Genomic DNA, 17,135 nt, shown 5'->3' with positions numbered 1-17,135 from the left:
GTGACGATTTCCTTGAGATTTTTTTCAAGGCATTCATTTTCTCCCTGCATTGGGTCACATTGTGAGTGGTAGCACTGCTAGCACATCTCAGAAAGATGACATATTTAAAATTTTGCTCTCAACCTCTGTGAGGCTGTCTGCTAGAAATCAAAGGGTACAAGGGACTGGATATTCTGGGTCTCCTCATCATATTGGGCAATGCTTACAAGTGCTTCCTTTGACAAGTAAGAGTGCCCTTGAATGCTGACTTTAAAAAAATAATCTCTGAACCTCTAACACTAAATTACTGCCTTAAAAATAATCCAATTTAACATGTACTAACTAAGTCAACAGTTAGGCAAGGGGAGTAGGGTTGGCACAAAAATAATGAGACTTCAAGGCACCACATGAATGGATTGCCATGTTATTGACTAGAAGGTGCTAATTACTCTGAAGTAACAAACAGCTAGCAACAGGCTTTTTTGTCATGCTTTGATGGAGCTGCTTTTTAGTTTCATGGGATTTCATGGTGTTACCATCAGAAGTGTGATTTTTTTAAAATCTTAGCCATTTTTAAACATGTTAGCTATAACAGTATTGGTTCCTCCCAAAATCTTATTATTTCCCCCCTCTTTGACTGTTGCTGTGCATCTCTCCAGTGTACTTTGTACTTTGTTACTTTCCTACTCATCCCCTTATTGATATTATAGGTGTTAACTTAACAGAGTATACTGCAGTCGCAGTTGCCATGCAGTGCAGCAGCTGTGAAACAAAGCTGTCTGCTTTGCAAGGGAGGGCTTGTGAAGGGTGTGAAAGGTGGAAAAGATCCTGTGGCCAGGCAGAGTGAGGAATAAGGTCTTCCAGAAAAGTGCCACCAACAGCTTAGTTTTGGGATTCATTTCATTTTCCAGCCAATTTTGCCTCTCAGCTTTGTAGATTGGCAGGTGACTTGAATGGTGCAGTCAAGCCATGGTTAGGGAAGATGCCTCCTGCTGGAAGGATCAGTCAGGGTCCTCTGAAGACTGACCCTGCTTGTTGTCGGTGATGGTTGGGTCATTTTTCTCTGAAAAATATTCTTCTCATTTGTAGCTTTTCTAGAGTTTGCTTTGCATCCATTTATGAGTTTAGTGACCTTTTGCCTCCTCTTCCCACATTTCCTTCTGTCATTCGGACTGCTGTGAGTTTTTATCTCCTTTCTCAGGGTCTTCGGTGTTTTTTTCCTTCAGTTCTTTCCCCTCGGACTTCATCCTCCATCTCCCTATCTGCTTCTCTTGTGTATGTCTCCATTCTGGGTTTTTTTGTCCTCACCATTTTTTATCACTGGTTGACGAGGGAGTGTGTTTTGATCTACCCAGCTGGGTGCAAGGAAATCTGCTATTGGTGACTTGTAGTGCCACCCCACATATTAGAGCAAAGGCCACCATTTTGAGTATTTGTGGGAGAATCATCAGCATTGGCCACAATAGATCTTTGGTACCATGTTATCTTGTAATGCCTGGCCAAAACATAGCTTCATTTAATGGTTTGTTAGAAGTTAACAAAACTTAGTTAAGCTACTGAGCAGGAGTCAGATGATCAAACAAGCCATGGGTTAAGAAACCATGGCTTAGCATTCTGTGCAAACCAAACCAATATGACATTGGTTGCTAAACTGTGTGTGTGTGTGTGTGTGTGTGTGTGTGTGTGTGTGTGTGTGTGTGTGTTCTTAAGCTAGTATAGTCCTCAAAACAAGAAGCTGAAAGGTGCACTTATATTGAGAAGCTGTAATAATTTACACTGCTGTAGTTGACCTGGCATTATTACAGTGGAGTCAGCTTTAATGCCATTTTAATAACTTAAAAGATTTTTTAACAATTTAGATGGTTGTCTCACTAATATACTGCCAACCCTGGTCAGTAGGTGCATTTTGTGCCACTTAGATTAAAAGATACTAATTGAAAAAGTTCCACTGATGCCTTTTTAAAATGACTTTGAAATGTTGCAGCCAAGAATTGTACTTTGTTTTGTAATATACTTCTAATTTTTATAGGTTTTAACAGCAAAAGAAAGAAAAACTCAGATAGATGATCGAAACAAACTAACAGAACACTTCATTATTGCACTTCCTATGCTCCTGTCAAAGGTATATTCGCTGAAGTGTTATTTCCTAATGCTAGTTGCATAATTGCTTTTTGTCACCTGGGTATTTATTTTCCCTTTCTCTCTCTCTCTGTTACCAGTATTCTGCTGATGCTGAAAAGGTAGCAAACCTTCTTCAAATCCCTCAGTTTTTTGACTTGGAAATTTACAGTACAGGAAGAATGGAAAAGGTAATATTATATCCAAATAGCTGTTCTGTTTAACTTTCAGGTGCCTGAATATCACTGATTTGTATTGAAGTGTTTGTGTTAGATAAGCTGTCTAATGTTGCTTTTAATGTATGATATATTCTGTTGGAAGCTGCCCAGAGTGGTTAAGACAACCCAGGCGGGGCACAAGTAATTAATTGTTGTTGTCTTGTGGTACTTTCATGTTTAACTAATGTATAAGAATTTATAATACTATAATAAATGACCAGATTTCCTCTCTCTCTCCCACAGCATTTGGATGCCTTGTTGAAACAGATTAAATTCGTGGTAGAAAAGCATGTGGAATCAGATGTTCTTGAAGCCTGCAGCAAAACATACAGCATTCTGTGCAGTGAAGAATATACCATTCAGAACAGAGTTGACATAGCTCACAGCCAGCTCATTGATGAGTTTGTGGACCGATTCAACCATTCTGTAGAGGATTTGCTAAATGAGGTGCATTTGAAATCTCTTAATTATGTAATTTTTTTTGTATCCTAGAAAACCAAATGAGAACTAAGTTAAGTATTAGGGGTGTAAAAAGCAAAGGGTCCAGACACAGAGGTGGGTGAAAAGAAACATGAACATATTTAGTCCAAAGCATTTAACTTTTATATCACTGCCCTTCTGTGATATAAAGTCTTATGGGAACTGTATCACTCATGAATCCTTGTACCTGAGATGCAGCCATGGCAGAGCTGAATATCTCCTGGGAGTTCACAGTGAGGTCTGCCTACTGTAGCAGTGAGTTTGAATGGGAAAGGGAATGGGCAGCTTTTGTGCTTGGCACATCTCCTAGCTAAGCCTGAAGTTTTGAACGAGTTTTGGCTCAGTTTGCAATGGATTCAGGGGTTTGGAACAGGGAAAATTGCCATATTTTTCGCCCTATAGGACACACTTTTTCCCCTCCAAAAATGAAGGGGAAATGTGTGTGCGTCCTATGCGGCGAATACAGGCTTTCGCTGAAGCCTGGAGAGCGAGAGGGGTCGGTGCGCACTGACCCCTCTCGCTCTCCAGGCTTCAGGAAGCTCCGTGCAACCCTCCTGAGCCCAGCGCGAAGCCACGCCGGGCTCCGGAAGGTTGCGCAGAGCTGCCTGCTTCCCGGAGCATAGGGCATGCTGGAAGCAGAGTGCCCAGCGCTTTGGGAAGACATCAGGCAGCCCCACAAGCTCGGGGGACAGCGGAGAGGTGCAGCGCCGCCATCCCGCTGTTCCCTGACCTGGTTTGGGGGGAGGAATAAAGGGGGGGAAATCCCCCCCAAAAAAACCTGGGTGCGTCCTATGGGCCGGTGCGTCCTATGGGACGAAAAATACGGTAGTTTCCAAAATGCACAGGATCTCAATTCTAATCTTAGTTGCCATCACTAATTGTAGGTAGGCTCTACATGTATGTATTTAACCTCTTAACACTGTACCGCTGTAAATGAAGCACACTATAAAGTGTTCAGTCCTTGATCCAGTATGTTCTGTTTCCAGGGAGAAGAAGCTGATGATGATGACATATACAACGTTCTCTCCACTTTAAAGAGGTTAACGTCTTTCCACAAGTATGTGCCTTTGACATGTTGTTAGCCAAATCAATTGATGTAGTTACATAGCCAAGTTACATGTGATGCACAACATTAGAGAAGATATGAAAAAGTGATATGTAGAACAAAGGCTGAAAAGTGCTAAAGAAATTGGAAGGTTTCAAGTCATGTGTAGAACTTAAACACATATGTTGGAAATACTTGATGAAATGTTCAGTGCCACTGAGCAAGATGGTTCTGAAACATACCCATTCTGAATCAAATCCTTGCTTTAAGAGATGATGCACAGTTGAGTTACTAAACCACCTAATCATAGCAATGATTTTATTGTAACAGCACAATTTTTGTTATGTTTTTATTTGGTATATTGATTTTTTTAATCTTATTTTTACTACTACTTTCAGTGCTCACGATCTTACAAAATGGGATTTGTTTAGTAACTGCTACAGGTTACTGAGGACTGGAATTGAACATGGAGCTATGCCAGAACAGGTAATAATGGCAATGTGTGTTTAGTTTCTACTAAGGAACTTAAATTCCCCCTTCTAAAAATAAGTGCAAGAATAACATTAATTGAGAAATATAATCTCATTTTTTGCAGAAATGTAATTTAAAGACTTCTGAGTTACACAGTACTTCAAAAGGAATCCACAAGCATATAAAATGATTAATTTTTGTAGACAAGGCTCCAACATGGAATGTATCTTCCCTGACTGTAGCAAGTTTTAACTTTGCATTCTGAGAAGGGAGCCTGACTCATTATGATTTATATTTTGCACTGCTGATAGAGCGATAAGCAGGGTTGTCTTTATCTGTAATAAAGAATTTGTCAATACTTCACAATTAAATGTTTCTCCAGCCACCTAAAGCTTTCTTGTAATTCTGTGATGCCTCCTTGAGGTCACTTGTGGTGACGTTGATGTTGTGCTCTAGTAATCATAGCAATGTTCATATTAACGAACTAAAGCATTTCTAGTTTGGGAATCACCTGGCTGAAACCAGAAGTCAGAATGCTCAGTATATGTTTCTGTACTGTCTAAAACTTGATCATTGTTTTAAACTACTGTGAAAGTCTCAGTTTTTCTTTTCTAGCTTCAAAGATAAGTAAATGGCCCCTAAAGTATACTAAAATAGGAGGGATTAAAAACACACTTTAAAAGTGGATTATACAACCTTCTGTTTCCCCACAGAAAACTATTTAGCTTCCAAATTGCATAACTTTGCACTTCTGTCTTCATTTTATGTCCATTTTGTTTTAGATAGTGGTGCAGGCTCTTCAGTGTTCCCATTATTCTATTCTCTGGCAGCTGGTAAAGATAACAGAAGGATCTCCTTCAAAAGTAAGAAACATTTGGATTCTAATCTTTCTGAAGGTGTTGTTACTCATTTGATTCTTCTGTGCTCTTCACTTTGTGTCCTTCCATATATCATTGCATGGTTAGTTTTGTTTAGTATTTCTACAGTGTAGCAACTCATACAGCTGTGAACATAAGTGAGGTAGATAGAGATTTTTAAAAGGAATTAATTTGAGTCCAGGATTTTCCCTGTATATTAAGTGAAATATTAATGCATTTGCACTTGCTTTTGCTAAAAGAACAGAGTTTTTCAGACTAGCATCTCATCTACACACTGATAGAAAATGTATCCTAGGCTGAAGCAAAGTTCACATGTGCTAGTTTGCTATCTTAGCTGGAACAGAAGAACAAGATTTAAATTATTGAATGTGCTTCAGAAGTCATTGTTAAGCCTTGTCAATTTGATTTATACATCATAATCTCAGATTCTTATATGAAGGCCTTGCAGCTTCCTCACAGACTCACTATAACTACCCTCTGCATATCATGTTCAGGAATAGTTACTGTGGAAAAATCAAGATTACAGTGCAATTTTCTCCTATTACCGTACTTCTTCATGTGAATTAAGGCCTGCCTCTAAGGGAATGCTTGATAACCAAATTATCAAGCTACCTCTTTAGTCCTTTGTACCATCTGTTATCTTTTGGACACTAAGTGATGCCTGTCCTGTTCTCCTGTGCTTTTTAGTGGTTTTTAAGGAGCCTGTTCATGGTTGCAGCTCTTATATTTTGACCCTTTCACTTTTAACTTGCTGGCTGTGTTTTAGAACTATAGATTATTCTATTGTTTTTATTGATTAAGCATCCTTGAAGCAGAGGGTCTTTCTGTTGTTTTTGTTTGAGTGCATGTGTAAAGGTATGAACTTTTCAATCAAGGTATTAGTCATATCTGTTCAGTGAGCTTTCTGGTCTGCAGCAAAAGTAACATCCATTCTCTTTGTTATACCTCATTGCTCCCTGATGTCTTAACTTGCTAATTTTGAGAATGTATGTGATTATGATGGGCTTCATGGATAGTAAAGCTTCCTATTTTTGCAGAGTTAAGGCCAGAATAAGTGCATCAACAGTCTCAGAGGAAAAGATTCAGGATTCTCATATTTTGTGTGTGTGTAGTGTTTCTATTTTGGTTTTTTACCTCATGGGGAGCAAAGCAGCTTGGGAAGGGGAGAGGATTGAGTAGCCCCATCTGCTGAAACTGGCAATATTCCACAAATTTTTCACTTTAAAGAAACACACACAAAACTCCCAAATATTGTATTGTTAGATTATACAAATTATATTTTTCTGTCCCCTCATACTATATGTCTTACTTGGGCTATGGTTTGAACAGGTCTCTGTAACTTACTGTCGTGTTATAACATGATTTCTAAAAAGTGATTCTGAACCACCTTGCAGGCCTTGTCTAGGCCAAAAATTACTTTATAAATGGTGTGATTTGATTTAGTTTTCTTTTGTCTTTCTGTCAGTCTCAGAAGCTGTCTTGATGGACTGGGGCTTTGTTCAGTAATCCTACTATAATCCTTTTTTATTTTGGTCTTGACTAGACAAACTTCGATTAATATGTAAACAATTAATTCCTGTTTAATATTTGCTCCAGGAAGATTTGTTGGTGTTGAGGAAAACAGTGAAATCATTTCTGGCTGTTTGCCAACAGTGTCTATCAAATGTAAACACTCCAGTCAAAGAAGAGGTAAAAGAAATTTCAACAATTTTTCAACATGTCAAGTAAATATTTTAAAGCTGTGTTTTACACCATGTTAAAACATACACACACACACACACACACACACACATTCATTGATTAACATGAATAATAAAGTCACAGACATGTTAAATTTAGCAAAAGTGTTTTGTTTTTTGCCTACCAAAGTCATTTTTGTTTGTTGTGGTCAACTTTCACAGAGGATGAATATAATTAGCCACAGAGTCAAAGATGCTTTCATTTTGTGTGACTGGATTCTGGATGACGATTAAGTGTCTTCATTGCAAAGAATTTGTTTTTATCATGTCATGCAGCACAAAAATTAGATTTCCTTTATTTTCATCAGAACTTTAAATGTACAGAAGGAATTAATTAAAGTTACTTGCAAGTAACCTCGAGAGCGAGGTGTCATTTCAGAATTCAGTGGACAATTCATTCCCTTGCCGCTTCCTTCCTTTTACTCCCATAAGCACTCAAGTTTAATGTAATGTCAGAATCACTCTCATTGAAGTCAAGAGTTCATACTGTACTTTTAAAAAACAACTAAGTGTCCTATATAGAATAATTCGTGGAAATGAGACAACACCAAACAAACAAATGTTAATTTGTGGAGGCGGGGAAGGTAAATTATGCCATTAACATCTTGATTGGTTTGGCTCATGAAATCTATGATCTTATTTTTAAGCTGCTCCTGAATGGTGCATAGGCATTGGGATGGAATAGGAATCTCTTTCCAGATAAAGAAATAGAAATAGATATAGACACACACACACACACACAGTAGCTATTACACACCTTTTCTTCAACTGTCTGGGAAGTAATGGCAAGGATTTATTACCCATGCAGCTTTGAACCTTTTCAACATGTGCACCCCACTTATTGCTGAAGAATAACTTAGAGAAGTCAATAATAACTTGCTGCTTCATCTAAAGCAGCTTTCCTTAGTTCAGCATTGCCCTTTATTGGCAGTTCTCCTCTGCAACAGCTGAATTGTGTGATCCACCAAATACTTGTGTTGAAATCTCATGCTTCAGATTGTTCATTTGGAATCTGAGCCTTTCTTGATGTCTACAGAGTGATTGACTGCAGTTATTTTGTATTCCAGGCTTTCATGCTGCTCTGTGATCTGTTGATGATTTTTAGCCACCAGCTGATGAGTGGAGGCAGGGAGGGTCTTCAACCTTTGGTGTTTAATCCAGATTCAGGACTCCAGTCTGAACTCCTTAGCTTTGTAATGGACCATGTCTTCATTGACCAGGATGATGAGAATCAGAGCATGGGTAAATGTTTGTTATCTTGATTTATACTTTCGCATAGCTTCAAAAACAACACACCTTACCCATTTATCATGTTTATTTCATTTATGGGCTATAATTTCCCCATATTTATCTTTCTTTATCAGTGTTTTTGTCCCCTAAACCCCATTTCTAGGTTACTTTAAGGGAGTGTGAAATGTGGTATCATTAGTAATTCATCTGTTTCACAGAGAGAATGAGAATACCACAAGCTTGTAAATTAGAGATTGGGAACCTGTGGCTTTCCAACTCCAACTCCCAATAGACCTAGGCAGTATGACCAGTGATCAGGAATGATGGGAGTTGTAGTCCAGCAACATCTGGAACGCCACAGATCCCCCATCACTGTTGTATATGCTACCACTCATTGCATACCAGTCTCTTACAAGTAATAGCAGAAGTGATTATATTGCATTGATAGTGTTTTGGTGCGTGCAGTTGGAGTATTGCTTAGGAGGAGTATCTTTATTTTTAGAGCTTATGATTTATGTGGAAATTGTTCAATTTGGTTGTGTACTTTTAAGGTATTTTTATTTATTGCTTATGACTGCTTTTATTTGTGTTTATATAAATATTTTATGTTGTAAGCTGCCTTGATCATAGTTTTAACTATGGAAAGGTGACAAACAAATAAAATTATGATTAGTGAAAGAAAACAATTTGAGATGTAATAATTTTTCATAGAATTTCAGTTAGCTATCCTTCCTTTAAAAAAAACTTGCTTGATATTCTTGCCACTTTCACATGTAATAATAATCTATGGTTTCTCATGATGTGCATAAGCTATAGGAAGCCTTGGGGTCACATGCTTTCCCATCACCACTTCCCATGTAATGGACAAGGAGGACTTTGAAAACATTTATTTTCTGTTTCATTTAACAACAGTTCATTGTGTCATCCAGATATAGAATTGTGTTCAAACTAACCATAGCTAGTTCAAACAAGAGAGCTTCAGTAAGTAGGGTTTGAAGTTGGCTTGTCTGAAACTGCCCGTGGTTAACATTAACCACAATTTGTTGCGTCAGACAGCATGATGGTTATCTAAAACTTAAACTAAAAGCTTCTGAGAACCTCCTCCCAGCCACAGGGTGGAGGGAGGAGGCCTGCTGTTTCTCATGCATATTTCACTAAACCATGCTTTATTATGATGTGCAAATGCAACTACTAGACTAGTCAAAATGTCAAATTTGTGGCTTAGTTACAATGAGAGCTCAGCTTCCAGAGTTCAAACTCCTACCAATACTCATAATTCATTTTGAGTATTCACCAAATTGCTGCCTGACTGCGATCCCACTTAAACCATCCAGTCATATTTTAGTGAATTGTATTGCGTGCCAGTTGAATTTCTGAAGTAGAGTTCAATGTCATTTTCAAAGGTAACAAATATTTTACTGCTTTAATGTCTAGAGGGAGATGAAGAGGATGAAGCTAATAAAATTGAAGCTTTACACAAGAGAAGAAACCTTTTGGCTGCCTTTAGCAAACTTATAATTTATGATATTGTAGACATGCATGCAGCAGCTGATATCTTCAAACATTATATGAAGGTATGGTTCCATAATAGTTTCATTTCTCATAATAATATCAGATTTGTGCTGTGAACTGCATTACCTTCCAGCATGTGGTTTTGCCTTGTTTTGAATGATACCCTTATTGGACAGTTAGTATTTTGTCTAGTCTTAATTATCCTTGAATCCTGTATCTCAGGGGGTTGGACTAGATGACCCTTGGGGTCCCTTCCAACTCTATAATTTTATGGTTCAATGAATCCTGCATGATTTTTAGTAATAATACAGCTGAAATATACTGGCGTGTGGGAATGATTGCTAGCTCTTTGGCCCAAACAATGTAAAACCGACTAACCCTATCTATAGGAAGCTTCCATTCATAGAAATAGAGTGCCACTCATGGAAACAATCCTTCCATGAGCAGAGTTCTTATTCTATGTATGGAAGCTTCTTCCATTGAAGGAGCAAAGAGTGTGAATTCAGCCCTCTTGATTGACATCCAGTGGGGGAGGGCTTCTTCTTCCTCTCCTCCCCCACTGCAGCTCATTACAAATCCCTAAATTCACTCTAAAGTATTGTCAACTGAAGGGGAACAGAATACAGTGGTACCTCTGGTTATGAACGCTTCGGGTTATGAACTCTGCTAACCCGGAAGTAGCTGTTCCTGGTTGTGAACTTTGCTCCAGGATGTGAAGAGAAATTGCGCACTGGGAAACCCCATTAGCAAAATCATGCCTCAGGATAAGAATGGTTTCAGCTTAGGAATGGACCTCCAGAACGAATCCAGTTCGTAACCAGAGGTACCACTGTATAGAAAGAGTACATAAAATTGAAGATAGTCAAGACTAAATGTTCCATGTCACAACTAAAAGAGTGTTTTTTTCCTCTTTCTTTTAGTACTACAATGACTATGGGGATATAATTAAGGAGACATTGAGTAAAACAAGGCAAATTGATAAAATTCAGTGTGCAAAAACCCTCATTCTCAGTTTGCAGCAGGTAAGAATCTTAGGTATCAAGAATTGTAACTTGTGGAACAGTTCTGAATTAAAGTAGAAGTCCCCTCCCCCAAACTGCTGTTGACCCCTTCTTTTTACTGCTGTGTTAGACATGATTAAAAGATTGGTTGTCATTCATTCCCAGTGTTAAAACAAATTCATTTAACCCTAAATATTTATTACATGGCAGCTGACACCCATGTATATGCTGCAGACTTCCATTTGAAACACTTGTGTTTAAAATTTTAACCATTCAATTCTTTCTTTAGCTGTTTAACGAGCTTGTTCAAGAGCAAGGTCCTAACTTGGACAGGACATCAGCCCACGTCAGTGGGATTAAGGAGTTGGCCCGAAGGTTTGCTCTTACTTTTGGCCTGGACCAGATCAAGACGAGAGAGGCTGTAGCCACGTTACACAAGTGAGTGGCAAGGGATACATTAAAAGGCACTTAACCTGTGTGAAAGATTTTTAGTGTGGAATCGTGTCAGTTTGTCAAATAATAACAACAACAATTTGCTCTTCTTTCTATTTATGAATTCAGCATATATGCTTATGAGAAATATGCTGGTGTTGGAGAGAAACACAGAAATTTGTTTGTATTAGGTTTATATTTTAAAATCCTTGACTAATCTACCTCATCAAGGATGTGGGATGTATAGCAATTCCATCTCCCTCTCTAGACTCTGTCAGATTGGGTGGTAAACTGGAACATTTGACTTCTGGTGCCTAAAGTGACAGAAATTGTCTCAGTGGCTTGGGATGCCTTTTATCACCTTTGACTAAGAGCTCAACTGTGGCATTACATGGACAGATAAATGTCCAAATAACAATTATTCATGCCCTGGTGTCCTACTTAGATTGCAGCAGTGCATTATATATGGGGATGTCTTTGAAAAGAGTCTAGAAACTTCAGCTGGTCCAAAACCAGGCAAGATTTATTAACAGGAACTGACCAATACGCCTATGTTACATCCCTCATTTTTCATATGCACCGGCTGCCAGTATGTTTCCCAGTCCTATTCAAAGTTTAGGCATTACCTTTTAAATCCTCAATGCCTTTGTGACACAGGGTACCTGAAGGATTGCCTCCTCCTATGTATACCATATTTAGAGTCATATTTAGAGGCGCTTTTCCACATTCCCCTGTAGAAAGAAGTTTGATGGTGGTGGGATACTTGAGGGAGGGCTTTTTCAGGAGTGGTGCCCTGGTTGTGGAATGTCCTCTGTAGAGAGGCTCACTTGACACCTTCATTATACTTCTTTTAGTCCCAGACTTTAAAAATTCTTAAGCTCCTTTAGTGCTTTTTAAAAAGTTTGCTGGTGGTGGTTCAATTATTTGTTGTGGCTATTTCCATTTCCTTATTTTGTTTTGTTTTTTGATATATGGCTTTTATGTTGAGCTGTTCACTGCACAGAGAGTATTAGTTATTGGGCAGTATAGTGTTGCAAATAAATCAGTTATGTCCTTTGAATCTTATTACAGAGATGGCATAGAATTTGCTTTTAAATATCAGAATCAGAAAGGCCAAGAATATCCTCCTCCTAACCTTGCTTTCTTGGAAGTGCTTAGTGAATTTTCTTCTAAACTCCTGCGGCAGGACAAAAAGACAGTGTAAGTACTGCTTTGCTGATTGTATGTTTATTTTGTTGTTGTTTATTCAATTTATATACCACCCTTAATCTGAAGATTCCAGGTCAGTGTACAACATTAAAAACATGTTCACAGAAAAATCACAACGCCCCCACCCCCGCTTTTAAAAGGCCATAGATTAATGGTTGGATGCCCGGCTAAAGAGGAATGTTATTGATCTGTATACAGGAAGCTAAGAATTAACTGCTTTTTGAAATTACGTGCAATGGCAATTTTTGTAACTGGCTTTGGAATCCACAAAGGTTCAAACTGTTTGGATTCAGGGAACTATGGATTATCTATTCTTGAAACCATGTTCCCACAGCATCCTGTCTCATACTCTGAAGCAATGTAGGCAGGGAATAAACAAATAATGTACCTTGACCCTAGAAGAGGAGGCTTATCCTCCTGATCTCCTGTCCTCTTTGTGAGGGTTGGGGGAGCAAGAACTGGCAAGATCTCGTGAGTTGGACTGCTTCTACAAGCTAGGTCTTCAGGCTCAAGTTCCTTTAGTTTGTGTGCTAGGCTGAGGATGCTGAAATTGTATTCTGACTATGCATAATGCTTTAAAAACTGCTTCTTCTCCCTTTATTTTGTATAAATTTTTCGATGATAAATTATTTGTACATAGGTTTTGCAGATTTTTAGTCCTTGTATATATGCTTAGTACATTTGTGAACACAGTGTAAATAATAATAATATTAAAAGGTAGTTTGGCTTCACAAAAACGATACAGTGGTACCTCGGAGGTCAAACAGAATCCGTTCTGGAAGTCCGTTCGACTTCCCAAATGTTTGGAAACCAAGGCGTGGCTTCTGATTGGCTACAGGAAGCTCCTGCAAACTGAAACACTCACTTCCGGGTTTGTGGCATTTGGGAGCCAAAACATTAGACTCGCAAGGCATTCACAAACCAACATATGACTGTATTGGGAATAAATCTAATCCTGTAGCAGCTTTGGTTGGAAGAAGACACTGGGCAGTTGACGAGGATATGTTGTTGGCTAGTCGTTTAGTCATGTCCGACTCTTTGTGACCCCATAGACCAGAGCACGCCAGGCACTTCTGTCTTCCATTGCCTCCCGCTGACGAGGATATACTGATCTTTAAATAAATAAATATTATTCTCTTGTATAACCTTGCACAGTCCAAGCCTGCATATTCTAAATCTGCATATAAATATTGCCAGCTGCAACAACCAGAAAATTTCTACTGCTCTTACGGATGGAAAAAATATGAAACCAAGTAGCTAAGGGAGTCTATTTCATAGTGTTTGTGTGTGCAGTTTTCTTAATACATATGCACCTGGGAATCCCTATATGTGTCCACCTCACATAACCCCACCCCCCAAATAAATCAGTTTTTAGCTATTGGCAGGAAAACTTCACTCCCCTACAAACAGTCAGGGCAAATTTCCCTCTGAATGTAGATGACCCTGGTATAATGCAGAACATCTGATGGCTAATTAAGGCAGAAGTGATACTGTGATTACAAAAGCTATTTTATTCATATTTTATTTATTTATTTATCCTCTTGCTGTCTTCTCCTGCCACCAGTCACACTTACCTGGAGAAGTTCCTAACAGAACAGATGATGGAGAGGAGGGAAGATGTATGGCTTCCACTGATTTCCTACAGAAATTCATTAGTTACAGGTGGGGAAGATGATAGGATGTCCGTAAATAGTGGAAGCAGTAGCAGCAAAGCCTCTTCAGTGAGAAATAAGAAAGGCCGGCCTCCACTTCACAAGAAAAGAGTTGAGGGTAAGTATGGGTTTGAAGAATGCCTGTTACTTTGTGGACCAGAATTGCACCTGACAAAAAAAGTGAAACTTTCTTTGACTTCATGCTGTTGAAATAGACCTCAGGATTTGAGAGTGGCATCTCTTATTTGGCATCATTTGACAGCAAGGGAGTTAAGGGTCAAAATTTAAACAACCCATTATTTAGGCAGAAATAGAAAAAGCAAAAAATAAAAACCTTCCAGGCCTTTTCACAGAAGTTAGTCAAAGCTTTCCTGGAGATTCTAGTGGCTTTGAATCTCATTAAAAGTCCTATTTTTACATTGTATGAGTAAAGCACTTTCATAAAGTTACTTCACATTGTGCATAGGTAGCTTCTAGTACACAGATCTTTGTTTCTTTGTTTATAAGATTTATTACCCACCCTTCACCATAGGGTCTCAGGGCCTGTTACAACAACATATTCAGTTATGAAAACAAGTAATACAGTTCTAAACAAAAAGAGAATAAGATAGATTAAATCAAAGAGATGGAGCCTACAAAACCAAGTAACTGTCAAAAACCAGGACACAGAGGTATCTTCAGCATAAGTGAGAACTCTGTAGGGAGTTTGTGGGAAGTTCCACAATTTAGGGGTTGCCACAGAGAAATCCCTCTTCTGGGCCACTATTTCCCCGCACTTGTGCAGGTAGCAGAACTACTGAGAGAACCCTTTTGCTGATCTTAACACCCAAGAAAGCTTGCTGGGATTAAGGTGGTCTTTCAGATATTTGCAGTATTGAGTTTGTCTGATCTTTTCATACTTAAAGGTTTTGTTGATAAAGAGAGCAATTGGCAGGCCTCAAAACTATAAAAGCAAACATTGTGGCATATAAATTTTGTTTTCTCTTAGGTAAGATTCCCAGGATGGGGAAATCATCTGTTTAGACTGAGATTAGGCTGGGCGAGACTGCTTGCAAGTTTATCCTGTTTCCCAAATATCTTAGCTTGAGATGTTTGAAAAAGTGAATAGACCAAATCTTGTAGGGACCTTCTCTTAGTGCAGCAATAGAGGTGATTGAGTAAATGTGTGTACGCATGCTTCTACTGAAGGTATATCAGATGGGTTTGGTTCCACATTCAAGAGAAAGAGGAAGTAAGAGCAGTGAGAATGTAGAAAGCTTTGCAGGTTTTTTAGAGTAATCCTAAAAGGTCAATATACTCCTTGTATCAAGAAGTCAGGCAAATTAGTGGATTTAGGGGAATGACACAAAATTTACTTGCCAAGATCACCAGATGCTATATTTATATATTAAACAGATTGGTATGAAATATTCAAAAAAATTATATCCTGCAGAGCAGCTTGCATAAGGTTTCACAAGCAGTTGGGTAGGAGATTGGGGTTCCTCAATTATTAATATTTTGTTACTTTGCAACGTCTATGCAGCTTTTCAAAACCGATTTATTATGAAAAGGTTATAAACAAAGAACACAACAAAGTAACATAATTAGAATCTAGCACAGTAAGTTTAAGAAACAAAAAACATAAACTGGCTACCAGTCAAAGGAGATAAGTCCTTTGGTTCATGTCTCAAATTAACCAAGAGATTTATATAGTTGCAGAGGTGGGAGGAACCATGATGCAAACCCTATAATGCTGAAATCCTAATGCCTACAATATGTCTGTGAAGAAAAATAGATTATGCAATAAACATTTCTGTTGTAGAGCTGGTGTCTTTTTAATGGCACAGAAGTAATACATTAGAGCTCAACCTGAAGAAAAATGCTAGATTTATTAATCTTCATTTGTTCAATGTGACAGAAAACTAAATTTTTATAAACTGTTTAAAATAAATGGTATATAATCAGCACAATTTAAAAATGGCAATAGCACCAAACCTTTGTTTATTAGTTTATTATCTTTTGTCAGATGAGAATATTGAAGGCTCCTGGCTGAATAGAAATGACAGCATCCAAACTCCAGGTGCTCTACAGACTCCACAACTCACATCAACGGTGCTGAGAGAGAACACTCGGCAAATTGGGGAGCAAATTCAGGAACACGAGTCAGAACCTGGATCTGAGCAGGATTTTTTGCACAAGTATGTACCAATGAAATGCTTCCATTGTAAAAGGAAATTCCTATTTAAAATGCTGCTGGAATGAAAATTCTACCAGAAAAGCTTAATTTAAAAACTCACTTTCATAAACTAATACAAATGCAGTCTTCCTATTCTTTCTGTTTTTGAACTGAAACAAAGGAATTTGGCAAGGGGGAGTTTAGTGCAGAGCTTCCCAAGTATTCTTTAAAGTTTTCTGTTTGTTTAAAAATATCACCAAGTTGTGACTGGCAGCACAACTGCCCCTTTCTTCTAAAGACAAAACAAAAGATTTCCAGACAAAAACAGAACTTGTGATAGATAATGCAATCACATTCCACATGGCAAAAACAACCAGGGTAAAGTATTGCATTTTTCTGAGGCACAAAATATTGTGCTTTAAGCGCTGCACCCTGGAAGGGTAGAGCCAGTGTAAAAAAACGAGGGGGGGTATTCTACTTTTCTCTCACGTTTTTATCATTTCATTCCTCCCAGGAGCTAGGAGTGGGATACATTGTTTTCTTCCCCAGAACCTAGTGAGGTAGATTAGTCTTAAGAGATGTTAACTGGTTCAAGGTAACATCAAAATATGTCAGGCATCCATCCTGTGACTGAATGACCATATTCTTCAGTCCTCAGATGCAGATATCTTGGCTGGGCCAACAGAAATTAGAAGACTTAAGTCGAAAGGACAGGACGGGAATGAGCTACATGAAAGGACGAAGTGGTGTAAGGCATGCAGTGTAAGTATTCAGATCTCAGTGCTGAATTAAGTTAGATATACACTAATAATTCAGGGGTTTGTAAACGAAATTTGGTTAGTTGTATTATTAGCCACTTGGCATCCAGCAACTCTAGAAAGATATACAGCACACACAAAGCTATGATGTGGAATAAGGCTTGCCACAGTATTTGGATTGGTAGACACCATTGAACTACAACTGTACTGTGTACTTGTGTAACAGTGATGGTAGTCTCTTCGGCTGGTTAAAAGTTG

At 38.4% G+C, this 17,135-nt stretch overlaps 1 protein-coding gene across 1 annotated transcript in view; it reads left to right on the top strand.

Moving 5' to 3' along the window:
• Positions 1-17,135, top strand: part of STAG1 (STAG1 cohesin complex component) — a 98,671-nt gene that overhangs the window by 76,279 nt on the left and 5,257 nt on the right. Inside the window, exons 17-31 of the mRNA XM_081910327.1 lie at positions 2,009-2,101; positions 2,199-2,288; positions 2,559-2,762; positions 3,782-3,852; positions 4,239-4,326; positions 5,094-5,174; positions 6,786-6,878; positions 7,996-8,170; positions 9,593-9,732; positions 10,591-10,692; positions 10,961-11,109; positions 12,175-12,303; positions 13,877-14,082; positions 15,970-16,141; positions 16,771-16,881. Coding sequence (XP_081766453.1) covers positions 2,009-2,101; positions 2,199-2,288; positions 2,559-2,762; positions 3,782-3,852; positions 4,239-4,326; positions 5,094-5,174; positions 6,786-6,878; positions 7,996-8,170; positions 9,593-9,732; positions 10,591-10,692; positions 10,961-11,109; positions 12,175-12,303; positions 13,877-14,082; positions 15,970-16,141; positions 16,771-16,881 — 1,904 coding nt within the window. The remainder of the gene's footprint in view (positions 1-2,008; positions 2,102-2,198; positions 2,289-2,558; positions 2,763-3,781; positions 3,853-4,238; positions 4,327-5,093; positions 5,175-6,785; positions 6,879-7,995; positions 8,171-9,592; positions 9,733-10,590; positions 10,693-10,960; positions 11,110-12,174; positions 12,304-13,876; positions 14,083-15,969; positions 16,142-16,770; positions 16,882-17,135) is intronic.

The sequence above is a fragment of the Podarcis melisellensis genome, assembly GCF_964234715.1.
Source record: "Podarcis melisellensis genome assembly, chromosome: 5".
Lineage (NCBI taxonomy): Eukaryota > Metazoa > Chordata > Lepidosauria > Squamata > Lacertidae > Podarcis > Podarcis melisellensis.
Note: the sequence above shows the minus strand (reverse complement) of the source record. Positions and strands in the feature narration are given on the sequence as shown.